At 41.0% G+C, this 19,075-nt stretch overlaps 1 protein-coding gene across 1 annotated transcript in view; it reads left to right on the top strand.

Annotated features, from left to right (window-relative positions):
* The window catches only part of LOC136857018 (uncharacterized), a 164,203-nt gene that overhangs the window by 114,553 nt on the left and 30,575 nt on the right, over positions 1-19,075 (top strand). Inside the window, exon 12 of the mRNA XM_068224959.1 lies at positions 1,086-1,409. Coding sequence (XP_068081060.1) covers positions 1,086-1,409 — 324 coding nt within the window. The remainder of the gene's footprint in view (positions 1-1,085; positions 1,410-19,075) is intronic.

Below are 19,075 nucleotides of genomic sequence, written 5' to 3'. Positions count from 1 at the left end.
AGGTAGTTGCCTTCCCTGCCCCTTCACTATTGTTATTTTGTCTTGGTGTTTTCCAAATTCGTACATTCGTCGCCAGATGTTTCATTCCAGGCTTATGTCTATATCTTACACCTGTCATATGTTACGCAAACACGTTATGTGAACCACTTAGTCTGATTGTGATGGTTCGGTCAGCCTCCGCTTCGAACGCTAGCGTTATGCCACGTCCTAGGGGCCATCTGGTAGTGAATGAATGTACCATTTCCACTTCTACTTCTATTATAACGTTCCAAATTCAAAAGTGTCATTGTTTAAGAAGCCTTTCTCGTGGTCAGTTGAGAATTCTTCTGAGGACCCAGAGCACAGTTTTCTGCAAAACGTTAAGAATTTCACCTTATTTTCTTGACACGCACAAGCCCAAAAGCCGATACAATATCATATCTATAAGTATGGGCCATGAAAGCATTAATGGTAACATTTGAGAGAGTTGTTATTGTGAAGCATCTGTCCTCCCGAATCTTCATTTCAACTGAAGTCACCAAATCGCCTGTGATCAGAGATGGGTGAACAGAGCGGGTCTCATTGTGGACATTGTCATGGCCATCTTTGAAGTCTCGTATCCATTTATGCACTTTGCCTTCACTCATAGCATTAGCTCCGTACACTTCGCAAATCTGTCGGTGAATGTCTGCAGCAGACAGGTTTCTTGCCAACAAAAACCATATCACTGACCAAACTCGCATAGGGCACCCGAGTCGATAATTTTGAACATTTCAGCAAGCACAGAACAGAGCCGTACAGGTTAGCAACAGAGCTGCAAGTGAGCACTGTTGTTCCCGAGGCATGCCGGCACATGATGCATGCATTCATTGCGACGTGTGCGCGAACCATTAGTGTCTACAACAAAATGGACCTTACTTAAAAAACATGCCTTGTAAATAAATAAATAAATAAATAAATAAATAAATAAATAAATAAATAAATAAATAAATAAATAAATAAATAAATAAATAAATAAATAATGAATAAATAAGTAAATAGTAAATAAATAAATAAATAAATAAATAAATAAATACAAGGTTAAAGACAGTGATATTTGGTTATAGGTGGAAATTGCTCTACGCCCTAAAACAATGGATGGACTACTAATGTTCCTCCCTGGTGAAATATCTAAAGAATATATGTTGGCAACACTTGAATCTGGACATGTACGAGTACGAGTTCGATGGGGAAATGTGTGGGCAGAGGCAGACAGTATTGATGAAGTGGTTCCTGGCCACTGGCTGTTGGTGACAGTACACCGTACTGATAAGGAGGTCAGTCTCTCCACAAATGGTGGTGAGCCAGTCATTGTGACTGCTCTATCTGAGGAGACACCAGCAGTCTGCAAAGGAGAGATGCTTGTGGGAGACATGCCAAATAATGTAAAGGTGAGTCCTTGTTGGTTTCAATTTGAAATCCTTCTCCTTTCTCAATTGGTAGCCTTATGAAAACTGTCTTGCTGAAGAAGTCAGAGACCCTACGCATAAGTGTTTCTCAATCGCCAGGCAACATCCTGTACCAGGCCCTAGCATCAGTTTTACCGGGCCATGAGATATTTTCCTGGAATTGTTAATTTTACTTTTCTAAACATTTTTTATACATACAAACATACATTCCTACCTACCTCTTCATTACAGACTGTTATGCCTTTCAGCGTTCAGTCTGCAAGCCTCTATGAATTTCCTGAATGCCACCACAATCCTCTAACTAGCTCTGTGGCCTCATTTAGCTCTATACCTCTTGTCCTATCATTAAACTGAGTCCGCAATCTTCTCTATCTTAGAGTAGTTTTCTTGATTGAATTTTCTTATGTAGATGCTGTTTTTGTAGTTTGGACAAAGTATGTTGTGGATAATCTTTCTATCTTTTTGTTCTAACTTAGCAAGTGCACATTTCTAAGAGAGGATAAGGCTTTCTGACACATAGAGACAGTATTGTAATGATGAATTTTGGTATTTATAGAAAAGCACCTTTTGGTATGTTCCAGGTGGTTTCGAAAGCTACCTCCATTTTCTGTTGCTTTGTTCATTATGGCCTCTGTATCTAGTCTGTTTGACTGGACCCACTCACCATTATTGTTCCATATTTGGTGTTCAGCTGGATCATGTTGTCTTTGATGTTAAACATTACTTCTGTCCTTTCAAAGGATATTTGCAAGATGATGATGTTGATGATTATGGTTAAATGTTTTGAACAGCCAATTTTCAATTTGACAAGCCGCCACCAATGAGGAGTACTTCATTTTTCAAGTTGCTTTACATCGCACCAACACAGATAAGTCTCATGGTGATGGTGGGACAGGAAAGGGCTAGAGTAAGGAAAAAAAGCTGGAGCTGGCGCAGGGGTTAATGTGCAAAATGGTGGCTGTACACAGGCTCTTATGGGACTAACTCTGAGAAGCTGGTGCAGGGGCAAGTGTGCAAGATGGCCACCATGTGCAATCCACCTCTAGCCACGCGCTATGACCTCTGACACCCTGAGACAATAGGATGTCATCATTTTATGGAATACTGTCGAAAGGGGCTACTAAAAGGGACACTTGATTTGAGAGAGCATGGGTTAGCGAACTCAGGGTCTTAAGCTGTGTCTAGGCATGATGTGTTCTAAGCTGTTGTCTGTCTAACCTCCCATGGCCAACTCTTGTAGGACACTTCATTCCGAGGTGGTCAGCTCGAACAGAGTAAAGCTCATCCAGAGGCACCCTTGCCTTATGTAGGAGCCGAGCAACCTGTGCTGTTGTTGTGTCTGCATTGGCAAACTCAGGGTATTTAGCTGAGTCTAGGCATGATGTGTGCTAAGCTGTCGTCTATCTAACATCCTTGGCCAACTCTTGTGGGGGGGCACTTTCGCCCGAGGTGTGGTTGAGCAGAGTAAATGCCCCTCCCAAGGATTCAAATGTAGAGCTGACATAAACTCAAAACTAAAGAGCTTAAGTGCAATTCAAATATCCTCACCCTGATTGAAATGTGTGTACAATGAAGGTATACTGACTACAGTAAAAGTCGAGACATGTACATGTCAGCAGAAAAAAAGAAAAAGACTTTGCAAGTTAAGCTGTATTTTCCAATCTGGTGTAGTAAAGGAATGCCGACAATGTGTTATGATGCAAGACACCTGACTTGAGAGAACTCTGCGTCTTTAGCTACAGCGCTTGTTAGCGATGACGTTACTACAGCTCTCGCTACTGTGATGACGTGTTACTCTGCTCAGATCCTCATTTCATGATGTAGGGTGGAGGTGTAGAATTGCACCAATGGTATACTACTAGTCATAAGAGTGACTAAGAGGGAGGGGGGTAACTCATGGGAGAGCTGTGCTAGGCCACAGGGAGCAAATGAGCATACAAAGGCTCTTATGGGACTAACTCGGGGAGAGCTGTGTTAGGGCTCCCGAGGCAAGATAGAGGGCCATGTGCTATGACCTCTGACACCCTGAGACAATAGGATATCGCCATCATATGGAATGCTGTTGAAAGAGGCTACTAAAAGGGGCACCTGACTTGAGAGAGCATGGGTAAGCAAACTCGGGGTCTTGAGCTGAGTCTAGGCATAATGTGTTCTAAGCTGATGTATGAGCTGACACAGGGGCTCTTGCGTATACACAGGCTCTTATGGGACTAACTCGGCAGAGCTGTGCTAGGGCTCCTGAGGCAAGATGGCAGCTGGCACAGGGGCTCCTGCGTATACCTGAGCTCTTATGGCACTAACGCGGCGGGGGCTGTGCTAGGGCTTTTTGCAAATTGGGCTAATTCAGGTTCCATCCTTCTAACCGGATGCCCTTCCTAATTTAAGTCTGGCACAGGTGCTCTTGCATATACCTGAGCTCTTATGGCACTAACGCGGCGGGGGCTGTGCTAGGGCTTTTTGCGAATTGGGCTAATTCGGGTTCCATCCTTCTAACCGGATGCCTTTCCTAAATTAAGTCTGGCACAGGGGCTCTTGCATATACATGGACTCATGGCACTAAACTGGCGAGGGCTGCGCTAGGGCATTTCACGTATTGGGCTAATTCGGGGTTCCATCCTCCTAATTGGATGCCTTCCTAACTTTCAACTCTTGGTGGAGTGATGTAATAACTATAGAATTTTCTCTTTTGTAGGTCGGAGGGTGATGGAATACTGCTGTAAGAAACAACTAAAAGGGGTACCAGAGGCTCTTAACTTACGAGCATGGTTTAGCGTCTAGAGGAGCTTGAGCTGAGTCTGGCATTATAGTTGTTTAACTTTCTCTGGATAGGGAATTGAGGGTTTAGCTGTGTGGTAGATTTTAACTCTTCTGACTCAAGAACAATCTTCTATTACAATAACAAGCAGTTTCCTATACACGTTTGCTGCTGTCTACCCTTATAGAGATAACATACTCGAGGACTGGGAATTTCTCACTCAAGTATATAGTGTGGTATGATGATGGGGTGTTAGCCCTCCTGAATTTTATTGGGGTGTAATTAGGAGATGAAATTATGTGAAGAGGATATCCACATACTTTCTAAGAATGCTATTACCGAGCTCGATAGCTGCAGTCGCTTAAGTGCAGCCAGTATCCAGTATTCAGGAGATAGTGGGTTCGAACCCTACTGTCGGCAGCCCTGAAGAAGGTTTTCCACGGTGTCCCATTTTCACACCAGGTAAATGCTGGGGCTGTACCTCATATAAGGCCATGGCCGCTTTCTTCCCAGTCTCAGGCCTTTCCTGTCCCATCGTCGTCGTACGACCTATCTGTGTCGGTGTGATGTAAAGCCGCTAGCAAAGAAAAAAAATGAATGCTATTATATATGTAATACTGACAGCCACAAGGCTCCAGGAATCTGCTTGCGGTGTACCGATTATGCTATGTAAGCAACATTCTTGAACACAGCTTCCTGTGTAACAGTCTGATGAGGGGAAAAAAATGCATTTAATTACAATGGACAAAATGAAATATCCGACTCGAGCAGGCTTCGAATTGTAGACTTAGAACACAACTCCGCTTTGTAATACTACAGAATCTGTTGGCACAAAGGGGTCTATAGCTGAGTCTAGCATAAGCCTAACTCTGCAGAGCTACTACAGGGGCTTAGAAGTAATACTACACGATTGTTTGACACAAAGTAGTCTCATACCTTAAGGCTTATAACTTGTAACTTATGACCTATTCATTTTTTGTTTTTTTGCTATTTGCTTTATGTTGCAGTAACACAGATAGGTCTTATGGCGACAATGGGACAGGAAAGGCCTAGGAATGGGAAGGAAGCGGCCGTGGCCTTAATTAAGGTACAGTCCCAGCATTTGCCTGGTGTGTGAAAATGGGAAATCACAGAAAACCATCTTCAGGACTGCCGACAGTGGGGTTCGAACCCACTATCTACTGGATGCAAGCTCACAGCTGCACACCCACAACCGCATGGCCAACTCACCTGGTAATTTTTATCAGTCTGACTTTCAGAACTGTGGCAAGATTTGCAAATAGCGACTAAAAGGGGTTCTGGTAGGCTCTAAACTTCAAAGTGATAGGTTAGCGCTTATAGGACCTCGATTTATCTGCCATAAAATAAATTTTCTTTATGTGAACTCTTGTTACCTGTTTTTGAAGTTAATTTGTAGCATACAGGAATGCTGATCAAGAAACAGCCACTGAGAGCTTGCGAACAAAGCATTTAGTTCCCAAGCCAGAAAACTTAATCATGCACAGTTAAAATCACGACCTTGCCAAAAGTCAAACCCAAGCCCTTCTTTATGTAGATGAGAGAAGTTTATTAAGATGAAAACACTTAGTTCCCAAGCCAGAAAACTTAATCATATGCAGTTAAAATTACGACCCGCACAGAATCGAATCCAAGGCCTTGTAAACCTAAGGTCAGTATGCTAATCATACAGCCAAGGAGCCTTGTATCTAATAAAATCCCTGATCCATCCAGGAATTACAAAAATTTGGAATATTTAAATCAACCTGATGGAATACTGCTGTAAGAAACGACTAAAAGGGGTACCGTGGGGCTCTTAACTTCCAGGCGTGGTTTAGCAGCTAGAGGACCTTGAGCTGAGTCTGGCATTAATTATAGTTGTTTAACTTTCTCTGAATAGGCTACCATAGGGGGCTCACAACTTCTAATGTATGACCTGTTAGTTTTATGACCTATTAGTTTTATCAGCCTAACTTTCGAGAATAGGTGTAAGGACTGTTAGGCAAGATGGCTGCTATACTCTATTCATACAGACCTAACTAGAGAGCTACCACAGCTTCTCACAACTTGTACCTTATGACCCATTTGTCTCATTGGCTTAACTTCCAGGGACTGAGGGAAGCGCTGCTATGCAAGATGGCTGCTATACTCTATTTGTATAGACTTACTTTAGAGCTGCCTCAGGGGCTCACAACTTGTAACTTTCGTATGCCAATTGTCCTTCCCTACACCAGTCAGGACATAACTTTACATCCTAGCTAATTGTGCAGGCTTAACTGCACACTGATCAGGTTTTAACCTAACTGCTTGCCCTTCCCCCACCCCAAGCTTAGCAGCTACACTTTGTACTATTAGGACTAGGGAGATGATGTAAGACTTAATACATGTGCTTTATTCATAGGATCGTAACATTGGAAGGTACCCTCAGGGGGCCGTCATTTTGGAAGGCTCCCTCACAGGGCTTGGATCTGAACTTGGAACAAGATGGAGGCAGCACATGGGACTAGGGAAATGGTGTAAGGCTTAATACATACCGTATGCCTTATTCATAGGGGTGTAATATTGGGAAGCATCTTTGAGGCTCAAAAGCTAAGAGACTTATAGTAGCTGACAAGATTGTTGACATGACTTAGAGATTAAAACATTGTGTTCAGAACCAAAAAAAAAAAAAAGGGTTGCGCTACACACGACTGAAATAGAATCCACAGCTCTTGCCAAGTATCATGTTAAGTAAATGACTGCGCACTGAAAGCGTGTATTAAATTATTTTTTTAAACCAACATTCGAGCTAGAAGAAATTTTTAAATAATCGTCGACTTGAATAGGAATCAAACTCTTGACTCCTCTACTTAGTGATGTCAACGTTACAGTAGAAACTGAAAGTCTCTGGAGTTCAACTTATAAGCTTGAAATATTACAATAAAAAGTCAGTGTTCCAAGCGCCAAAAACCAATAGCATGTTACGCATCAGCTCACAAGCTACTATCTTTGACTCTGCAACCGCTCAGCTTCAAGAACTTGAAGTAGCTTTCTAAAGTTATGCCACTAAGAATAAAGCACATGTATTAAGCCTTAAACCATCTCCCTAGCCCTTCCAGTACAATGTGTAGCCGCTATCTTGTTTTAACTTCAGCTTCCACCAAGTTCAGCCCTTGTAAGGTTAAGCTTAGAGTTGAATCCATGCCTGTTAGGTTAAGCTTGCACTCAGGAAGACGAAGAGGAGGAGATAGTCATATGCTACTAAGTCTTCGAGGAGGAGGAGGAGGAGGAGGAGGAGGAGCTCTTTTGCCATACAGATGAGGAGGAGCCCTCTTAGCCTTTAGCGCCTTTGCCCTTTTGCCATTTGGCCCTTTATCCTTTAGTCATTTAGCCATTTTTTCCCTTTCAACATTAAGCCCACTTGCCTTTATGTGGTTGCTCAGCTTGAAGACCTAAGGTTGCCTTTCAGTGTTACGCCTTATGAATAAAGCATACGTATTAAGTCTTACACCATCTCCCTAGTGCCATGTGTAGCCGCCATCTATACGGGTTTGATTCCTAGTCAGGTTGATGATTTCTTGTAGCTCAAACGTTAGATGTTTTTGAATTTAATTCACAATCATTTATGATACTCAGCAGTCCATAGGAAAGAGTGCTGAATTTGATCCACCATCATGTATAACCCGAACATTTATTTATTCGGTTCTGAACACAATGTTTTAATCTCTAAGTCATGTTAACAGTATTGTAAGCTACTATAAGTCTCTTAGCTTCGAGCCTCAAAGATGCTTCCCAATATTACACCCCTATGAATAAGGCATATGTATTAAGCTTTACACCATTTCCCTAGTCCCATGTGCAGCCTCCATCTTGTTCCAAGTTCAGATCCAAGCCCTGTCAGGATGCCTTCCAACAATACACCTGAGGGTGCCTTTCAACATTATGCCCCCTGAGGGTACCTTCCAATGTTATGATCCTATGAATAAAGCAAATACAGTAGAGACAATATGCGACACTCAGCGAGATATCGAGGGACAGCTGTTAGAGCTCTCTCTAGCGGGTAGACCTGAGACTACTGATTACCATATGTCATAAGAGCACGTGTATTTGTGTGTGAAGTTTTTGGTGTCATTTATGCGTTTTCAGTGAGTTGACATAATTAAATAGCGTGTGTCATTCCTTGATATCTGCTCTCAACATGAGGGGAAAGGTATGTGCTGTGTTTGGCTGCAGTAACTATGAAGTAGAGAAGAATGTGCGGTCTTTCTTCCGTTTGTCTCGTGACAAGAAAATGTAAGTAATATTGTGTTTGCATATATATTCTTTCAGTGACAAAGAGATTTTTATAGTACTTCATAATGTTCTGACCTGCTCGATCCATATTTTAACTGGCTTAAAATATAATACGCATATTTTATTGTATAGTGCAGCAGTTCACCTTCAATACCGATGTGTTGTTGTAGGTGTGATCTGTGGGTTTTAAAATGTCACAGAAGTGATTTGGATAAGGTGTACAAGAAAGAAGGGATGTTACGCTTATATAAGAATTATAAGATCTGTTCAGATCATTTCCAGGCCAGCGAATTTAGAAATCCTTGACTATACAGCCAAGGGTATGTTACATTTTTACTCTAATTGTACGTAAATATTCCTCAAAGCATCACTATCGACAACATTTTCCTACTTTTCTTTCTTTTATCCCTCTTCTCAGATTAAACCCGGGATTTTATAGATTTTCTTTCTGTTAGTAGGCTTCATGTTAAGAGGAATATTGTCCAGCTTTTAAATGTTAATTCATTGCATCGTGTTTGTAAGGAATGTGCCGATATTTTTATTGATAAGTGTCTTAATGTGATGATACAATGTTTTTTAAATGATAAAAAAAGACAAATCTAACCATAAAAGTACAGGCAGGAATGCTAAAGCAAAAAAGTAATGCATAAATGAAAGATCAAGCCATTTCACAGCAGTCCATTTCACATCTCGTTTATATGTCTAATTTCATTCTTTAAATAAAGACCTTTTAAATAATTCTTCATTCATTTATCCAGAATTGCTTTAGCAACTTCGAAGTTAATATCTCAATAATACTTTCTTTCTAGACATAATTTATTTATCCATTTTCGTATATGCATTTCCATTGATATTTGAATTTAGCGCGACTTTTCAGGTCAAGTCACTAGGAGCGCCACCGTCGAATTGTCTCCCATTTTAACAAGGCTAAATCCGTAAGTGTCGCGTATTGTCTCTACTATATTTGAATAAAGCACATGTATTAAGTCTTACATCATCTCCCTAGTCCTAATAGTACAAAGTGTAGCAGTTAAGCTCGTGCTGGGGAAAGCGAAAGCAGTTAAGTTAACACCTGATCAGCATGCGGTTAAGCCTGCACAATTAGCTAAGATGTAAAGTTATGTCCTAGCTGGTGTAAGGAAGGACAATCGGCGTACAAAAGTTACAAGTTGTGAGCCCCTGAGGCAGCTCTCTATTTAAGTCTATACAAATTGAATATAGCAGCCCTTGCCTCAGTCCCTGGAATTTAAACCAATAAGACAAATAGGTCATAAGTTACAAGTTGTGAGAAGCTGTGGTAGCTCTCTAGTTAGGTCTGTACGAGTAGAGTATAGCAGCCATCTTACCTAACAGTCCTTACACCTGTTCTCGAAAGTTAGGCTGATAAAACGAATAGGTCATAAAACTAATAGGTCATACATTAGAAGTTGTAAGCCCCCTGTGGTAGCTTATTCAGAGAAAGTTAAACAACTATTATTAATGCCAGACTCAGCTCAAGTTCCTCTAGCCACTAAACCACACTTGGAAGTTAAGAGCCCCCTAGTACCCCTTTTAGTCATTTCTTACAGCAGTATTCCATCAGGTTGACTTAAATATTCCAGATTTTTGTAATTCCTGGCTGGGTCAGGGATTTTATTAGATACAAGGCTCCTTGGCTGTATGATTAGCATACTGACCTTAGGTTTACAAGGCCTTGGATTCGATTCTGGGTGGGTCGTAATTTTGACTGCGTATGATTAAGTTTCCTGGCTAGGGAACTAAGTATTTTCATCTTAATAAACTTCTCTTCATCTACATAAATAAGGGCTTGGGTTCGAGTTTCCGCTAGGTGGTGATTTTAACTGTGCATGATTAAGTTTTCTGGCTTGGGAACTAAGTGCTTTCGTCGTGTTGATCCAAATATATTGAGAGAAAGGTCAAGAAGGAGGAGAAGCAGAAGAAGAAGAAGAAGAAGAAAAATAAATGTGTCCTGTATCCTACATTCCATGTTTGAAACCATTGTGATATCTTTTCTTAACAATTGTATACTGCTTTGACTGCATCGTCCGCTATATGACCACCATCTTTACTCACTGTTGTTCGCAAGCTCTCGGTAGCTGTTTCTTGATCAGCATTCCTGTATGCTACAAATTAACTTCAGAAACAGGTAACAAGGGTTCGCATAGAGAAAATTTATTTTATAGCAGACAAATTGAGGTCCTATAAGCGCTAACCTATCACTTTGAAGTTTAGAGCCTACCAGAACCACTTTTAGTTGCTATTTGCAACTCTTGCCGCAGTTCTGAAAGTTAGACTGATAAAACTAATAGGTCATGATTTACAGTTATAAGCCTTGAGGTATGAGATTACTTTGTGTCAAACGATCATGTAGTATTACTTGTAAGCCGCTGTAGTAGCTCTGCAGAGTTAGGCTTATGCCAGACTCAGCTATAGACCCTTTGTGCCAAGAGATTCTTTAGTATTACAAAGCAGAGTTGTGTTCCAAGTCTATGATCCGAAGCCTGCTCGAGTCGGATATTTAATTTTGTCAATTGTAAACAAATGCATTTTTTTTTTAAATTTCTTATCAGACTGTTACACAGGCAGCTGTGTTCAAGGATGTTGCTTACATAGCATAATCGGTACACCGCAAGCAGATTCCTGGATCCTCGTGGCTGTCAGTATCACATATATAATAACATTCTTTAGAAAGCATGCGGATATTGTCTTCACATAATCTTATCTCCTAATTACACCCCAATAAAATTCAGGAGGCTAACACGCCCATCACCATACCATACTATACTTGAGTGAGATACACCCAGTCCTAGAGTACGTTATCTCTAATAATAATAATGTTATTATTTTACGTCCCACTAACTACTCTTTTACGGTTTTCGGAGACGCCGAGGTGCCGGAATTTAGTCCCGCAGGAGTTCTTTTACGTGCCAGTAAATCTACCGACACGAGGCTGACGTATTTGAGCACCTTCAAATACCACTGGACTGAGCCAGGATCGAACCTGCCAAGTTGGGGTCAGAAGGCCAGCGCCTTAACCGTCTGAGCCACTCAGCCCGGCACGTTATCTCTATAAGGGTAAAAAAAAAAGAAGCAAAGTCATCTCCATACAGGCCATGAAGGCCCTTCGAGAGGTGGAAGGTAAAGGCTTCCACTACGCGTAACCTCGGCACTTGATGGAGTAGAGTGGTTAACTCTACGCCCGGCCGCCTTTGCCCCCAGGAATTAACCTGGTACTCATTTTTGGTGTAGTCTGAGTGAACCTCAGGGCCATATGCACCTCCGGAAGTGATCTCGAATCTTAAATTTCTACGACTTCCTGACGGGGATTCGAACCCACGTCATTCCGGGCAATTGCTATAAGGGTGGACAGCAGTAAAAATGTATAAGAAACCGCTTGTTATTGTATTAGAAATTTGTTCTCGAGTCAGAAGAGTTAAAATCTACCACCCAACTAAATCCTTGATTCCCTATTCAGAGAAAGTTAAACAACTATAATTAATGCCAGATTCAGCTCGAGCTCCTCTAGACGCTAAACCATGCTTGGAAGTTAAGAGTCCCTGGTACCCCTTTCAGTTGTTTCCTACAGCAGTATTCCATCACACACCGTCCAACAAAAAAGAAAATGCTATAGTTATTACATCAATTTACCGAGAGTCAAAAGTTAGGAAGGCATCCATTTAGGAGGATGGAACCCCGAATTAGCCCAATACACCAAAAGCCCTAGAACAGCTCCCGCTGGGTTAGTGCCATCAGAGCTCATGTATATGCAAGAGCCCCTGTGCCAGACTTAAGTTAGTAAGGGCATCTGGTTAGAAGGATTGAGCTCCGAATTAGCCCAATACGCGAAAAGCCCTAGCACAGCCTCCACCGGGTTAGTGCCATAAGAGCCCATGTATACGCAAGAGCCCCTGTGCCAGACTTAAGTTAGGAAGGGCATCCAGTTAGAATGATGGAACCCTGAATTAGCCCAAAATGCAAAAAGCCCTAGCACAGCACCCGCCCGGTTAGTGCCATAAAAGCCCATGTATACGCAGGATCCCCTGCACCAGTCACCATCTTGCCTCAGGAGCCCTAGCATAGCTCTGTTGAGTTAGTTCCATAAGAGCCCGTGTATATGCAAGAGCCCTTGCACCAGCTTAACACACATCATGCCTAGACTCAGCTAATTACCCCGAGTTTGCTTACCCATGCTCTCTCAAGTCAGGTGCCCCTTTTAGTAGCCTCTTTAACAGTATTCCATATGATGGCGATATCCTATTGTCTCAGGGTGTCAGAGGTCATAGCGCACGGCCCTCTATCTTGCCTCGGGAGCCCTAGCACAGCTCTCCCCGAGTTAATCCCATAAGAGCCTTTGTATGCTCATTTGCTCCCTGTGGCCTAGCACAGCTCTCCCCCAAGTTACCCCCTGTTACGACTAGCAGTATACCATTTTTGCAATTCTACCCCTCCACCCTACGTCATGATATGAGGATCTGAATAGACTAACGTCATCATAGTAGCGAGAGCTGTAGCAACATCACCGCTAACAAGCTTTGACCAGTAGCTAAAGACCCAGAGTTCTCTCAAGTCAGGTGTCTTGCGTCATAACACATTGTCAGCATTCCTTTACTACACCAGATCGGAAAATACAGCTTAGCTCACAAAGTCATTCCTTTTTCTGCTGACATGTACATGTCTCCTTATTTACTGTAGTCAGTATACCTTCATTGTACACACATTTCAATCGGGGTGAGGATATTTGAATTGCACTTAAGCTCTTTTTAATTTTGAGTTTATGTCAGCTCTATATTTGAATCCTTGGGAGGGGCATTTACTCTGCTCAACCACACCTTGGGCCGAAGTGCCCATACAAGAGTTGGCCAAGGAGGTTAGATAGATGACAGCTTAGCACACATCATGCCTATACTCAGCTAAAGATACAACAACAGCACAGGTTGCTCGGCTCCTACATAAGGCAAGGGTGCCCCTGGAGCAGCTTTACTCTACTCGACCTGACCACCTCAGAATGAAGTGTCCTACAAGAGTTGGCCATGGGAGGTTAGACAGATAACAGCTTAGAACACATCATGCCTAGAAACAGCTTAAGACCTTGAGTTCGCTAACCCATGCTCTCTCAAATCAGGTGTCCCTTTTAGTAGACTCTTTAGATAGTATTTGATAAAATGATGACATCCCATTATCTCAGGGTGTTGGAGGTCATAGCGCATGGCTAGAGGTGGATTGCGCGTGGGGGCCATCTTGCACACTTGTCCCTCTGCCAGCTCCCCAGATTTAGTCCCATAAGTGCCTTTGTACAGCTGCCATCTTGAACATTAGCCCCTGCGCCAGCTCTGGTTTTTTTTTTCCTTACTGGCTAGGAATGGGAAGGAAGAAGCCGTGGCCTTAATTAAGGTACAACCCCAGCATTTGTCTGGTATGAAAATGGGAAACCACGGAAAACCACTTCAGGGCTGCCGACAGTGGGGTTCGAAAGCACTGTCTCCCAAATACTGGATACTGGACGCACTTAAGCAACTGCAGCTATTGAGCTTGGTGAGTACTTCATTAATATAGTTATAACATTTCAACAATTATTAGAATAGTGGACACAGGTTTTAACATAAATGGTTTTTACCCTTCCCAATAATATTAATCATTTTATATGTTTAAAAACGGTATTGTGTGATTTGATAGAATCTGTGTCCTTTTAAGAATGAATTATGTAATTCTATTTTAATTAAGTTGTTTCTTTTGCACGCATTTTCTAAATGTTATTTATTCATAAATTAGTTTCAACAGACTGAAGAACCTAACAGTTATAAAATTTTTGTTCTTGGACATCTTCCCATGTGAATCCTTTTTCCTCTGCCTCCGATTTCACCTCCTGTATCCAATGTTTCCTTGTTCTTTTTCCTTCCACTTAGAAGCTGACGTCTTTCCTGGCAATAAGAACTTTGATGCCTGTTCACTTCATTTGTGACCTTGTCCCTTCTGGTCTTTTGATTCATAGTTCTGATGAATCTTATTTCTTGAATTCTGCTGAGATCTTTCTCAAGTAGAGTACATGTCTCCAAACCATAGATGAGAGTTGGTACAAATTAGGTGTGATACCAATAGGTAGCCCAATTCCTGGGGGCTTTTAAATACAGGGACACCCTCTCTCCAGGGGTCATAAATATGGAAAGTCCTTGCCCTGGGTTATGGCTGAAAACCTCAATGGCATCTATGGTGGAGAAGATGGACTTCGGTACACTGGAGGTGGCAGAAGGGGCAAACCCGTTGTGTCTGTACTCCAGAGAAGCGGCTACAAAAGGCATCTGACTTTGAGAGAAGTTAGGAGCGGCCTAATTTGAACCTGGCAGAAGATAATAAAATGCCTTTGGGAGTGGTGAACCCATCGTACAAACAGTCTATAAAATGAGTGCGAGTGAATCGAGGCCTCAGAGAATGCTAGGGCGTCCCCCTGAAGTGACGTGCAGTTCCCGGTGCTCTGGGGGAATTGTGAGAAGCGGGTTACCAGACATCACCAGAGTCGGTACCTTTGAATGGCAAGGTAAAAGAACTGATAGAGTATATGGAGAAGAAAGACTTAGCGATGATGGGAATAAGTGAAACAAAACGGAAGGGGAAAGATAAAAAAGAATTGAAGAAAGGGTATAGAATATATTGGAGTAGGGGGAATATGGCAACAAATGGTGTTGGTGTTATATTGAGAGAAGACCTAGCACAATATGTGGACAAAATTGACCAGATCAGTGACAGGATAATTAATGACTTGGACTTTAGAGTGGAATCAAGGATTTTATACAGGTTTATGCACCCCAATCGGGGAATGCAGATGAATGTTTAGAAGAGTTTCTAGAAGACCTGGAAAGTTGTATTGAATACAAAGAAGTTATAATAATGGGAGACATGAATGCACATGTTGGAACAAAGAGACAGGGAAAAGAAGAGATAATTGGCCCCTATAATTATGGAAACCAAGATGAATAAGGAGATTTGGTAATAGATTTTTGTAGGAGGAATGGATTAATTGTTGGCAATATGTGGTTTAGGAGATTTGGTAAGAGTTTTGTAGAGGGTATGAATTAATTGTTGGCAATACATGGTTGAGAAAAAAAGAACTCACAAGAAATAACTAGATATGGTTGGGGAGATAGAAAGACAGAGACAATGGTTGATATTCTGATGGAGAAGGAGAAACGTAGACAATTGGAAGATGTGACAGCAATGCCAATAGCAGATTTTGAAGGGACCATAAAGTGGTGGTAGCCAAATTAAGACTTGGCACAATAACAAAGTTAATAGAAAAAAGGGAAAGAAAAATAAAGGGATGAAAGTTAAAAGAGAAAGAAATAAGGGAAAAGTTTCAAAAGGATCTGGAGGATAAAGAAATTCCCAAAGATGACGTGAACAGTGTGGAAGAGATATGGACATGTTTCAGAAATGATTTTGCAAAGTGTGCAGTAAACACATGTGGAAGACTATCAGAGAGGAAAAAGGAAAAGGAGACTCCTTGGTGGAACAGCAAGAGCAGTTATAGAGAAACAAATGGCTTGGAGGAAGTGGATAGACAGCAATAGTACAGAGAATTTGCAGAAATATTAAGAAGCCCAAAATGTATGTAAGAAAATAGTACAATAAGAGAAACGGAAGAACTGGGAAAGTTTCACAGAAATTTTTACAGGAGGATATAAAGGGAAGTAAAAAGATTTTGTATGGTTTGGTAAAGAATAATTTAAGAAATAGGGAAGATACAAAATTTGTAAAAACTGAAACAAGGCAGATATTGATGCAAAGAGATGACATACTAAAAAGGTGGGAAGAATACTTCTCAGAATTACTAAATATTAAATACAGTGAACTGGTAGATGAGAAGGAGCAAGAAGAAACAATGGGGAAGAAGAAGAACAAGAAAAGGAGATATCGATGTTAGAGGAAGCCATACAGAAGATGCAGAGTGGTAAAGCAGCAAAAGTGGACGAGGTGACTACGGAAGTGATAAAAGCAGCAGGACCAATAGGGCTTCAGTGGCTGTATAGATTATTTAGAATAATGTGGAGGAAGAAAGAGATCCCAGAAGAGTGGGGAAAGGGTTTAATTATCCCGATATTTAAAAAAGGAATGATATAACTACAGAGGGGTCACTATTATTGCCCATGTAGCTAAGATATTTGAGAGAGTATTGGAAAGAAGACTGAGGAGGAAGCTAGAAGGAGAAATGGAAGAACAGTATGGTTCAGGAAAGACAGATCAACATTTGACCTGATCTTTACATTAAGACATATGATAGAGAAAATATGAGTTTGGGAAAGACATAGTGATGACATTTATTGATATTGAGAAAGCTTATGACAGTGTGCCCAGACAGTTGGTATGGGACACATTAAGGAAAAAACAAGTTAACAGAGTGGAAGTGCAAATGATAAAAGCTATGTACAAAAATGTTGTTAGTAGTGTGAAGACTAGTACAGGAAAAACAAAATGGTTTAAAGTTGAAACTGGTTTCCGGCAGGGAAGTGTACTATCCCCCATACTGTTCATCACACTCATGGATGAAATTCATAAGAACACTAAACAGAGATTGGGAAGACAGGCAACAAAAGCCATGTTGTTTGCAAATAATATAGTGATATGGGATGGGGATGAAACAGAAATGCAAAAACAAGTAGATGTATAGAATCAAGAGATAGAAAAATTTGGGATGAAAGTAAGCACAGAGAAAAGTAAAACAATAGTGATCACAAGGGGAAAGAAGGAAGGAAGGAAGGAAGGAAGGAAGGAAGGAAGGAAGGAAGGAAGGAAGGAAGAGGCAAGATAAAACTGAATGGGAAAATTCTGGAAGTGGTTAAAAGTTTCAAATACTTGGGAAGTGTGATGTCAGAAGATTGACAGATAACCAAGGAAACTGGGAAAAGAATAGAACAAACAACTTCTACCAGAATGTAAGGGATGTTTTGTAGAAACAAGACGTTCTGGATAAATGTACGAAAGTATTATATTCAACCTATTATGAACCCATACTAACTTATGCATTTGGATCGTGGACAAAATAAGTGGAGAGTAGAATACAGGCAGCTGAGATGAAATTTCTAAGAGGTATCGAGGGCAAGACCAAAAAGGATAGAATTAGAAATGAAGAGATAAGGAAAAGGATAGGAATCTTGAAACTTCAAGACAGGATAGAAACAACAAAGCTAAAGTGGTATGGGCATATGATGAGAATGGGAGAAGTGAGAGTGCCAAAAAAAGTTTTTTCAGAGAAGTTAACAGGAAAGACACCACGAGGAAGACCCCGAAAGAGATGGACAGATTCAGTGTGGGAGTTCACAGAGAAGAGTGGAGGAAAACCAGAAGATTTACTTCAAAAAGAGAAGAATGGCGGAGAGACAGGCAGCGATGGAGGTCTTTGATTCACATCCCGATCTGGGAAACTGGAAATGGGAAATGAAGATGATGATGATGATGCTGATGATGATGATGATGATGATGATGATGATGATGATGATGATGATGATGATGACAGTTAGTTTGGCACTCTGCAGTATTTTGATGTCCCAAAGTAGGTTCCTGGCTTGATTATAAAGTTAGATGCTGTCTGACTCCTGTTGAGTATTTCCTGCTTGACTGTGTTATCTTTTGAGATTATGCTTTTGGGGTACTTGAAGTGGGAAGATGATTCTAATTTGATTCCCTCCAAACAGTTGTTTGAATTTGTTTCTCTTCTGTCAATTTATATAGCCTTTGTTTTACGTAACTTTAGTTACAAATTTTAAACTTATTATTCCAAAGAGTTGTAGGGTATATACTAGTACATCAGAATTTTAAGGTTCCACCATTATCAGTCAATCAAATACTTAATTGCAACTAAGGTTTCACCCCAGGAGGGAATTACAAGAATTCCAGGATGGAAGGTCAGCTTGGTTTGAAATGACGAGTGGAGTCCAGCAAGGAAGTTGTATTTCACCACTCCTCTTCATAACCATAATGGATAAAGTTTTAAAAGCAGTTAATAGAAAGGACCTAACAACTAACGCCCTGGTTTTTGCTGATGATGTGATGATGTAATGGTATGGTGTGAGAAATAAGTGGAAGTACAAAGTAGACTAGATATTTGGCACGAAGCTTTTACAACCTTAGGTCTTAAAATCAGCAAAATCAAGGCAGTTGGCTTGGTGATGAGTAGAAACTCTCCAACTGTTCATCAAAGAATTGGAGATGAGGAGATAGATATTGTAGACAACTTCCAGTACTTAGGTAGTGTTCTGCCTTCAGACGATACCGTACATCAAGAGATTAACAACAGAGTACAGAAAGCTTCCACATTCTACCACGCTGTACGTCAAATACTTTGGGTTGAAACATTGTCGTTAATTTCCAAGATCAGCTTGTACAAAATATATCTGGTACCTATATTGACATATGGTCTGGAAGCAGCAACACTTACTGGATCAAGAAAGCGTTGTCTTTAGGCAAAAGAAATTAAGTTCATCCATTCTTGTCTACAAAGAACAAAAATGGATAAAATAAGGAATGTGGATATCCGACAGTAGCTTGGATTGGAATGAAACTTTCTGGAGACCTTAGAAGTGAGAAGATAGCAATGATATGGTCACATGAAAAGAATGGATCCCACAGGAGCATA

This window comes from Anabrus simplex, chromosome 1, assembly GCF_040414725.1.
Source record: "Anabrus simplex isolate iqAnaSimp1 chromosome 1, ASM4041472v1, whole genome shotgun sequence".
Lineage (NCBI taxonomy): Eukaryota > Metazoa > Arthropoda > Insecta > Orthoptera > Tettigoniidae > Anabrus > Anabrus simplex.
Note: the sequence above shows the minus strand (reverse complement) of the source record. Positions and strands in the feature narration are given on the sequence as shown.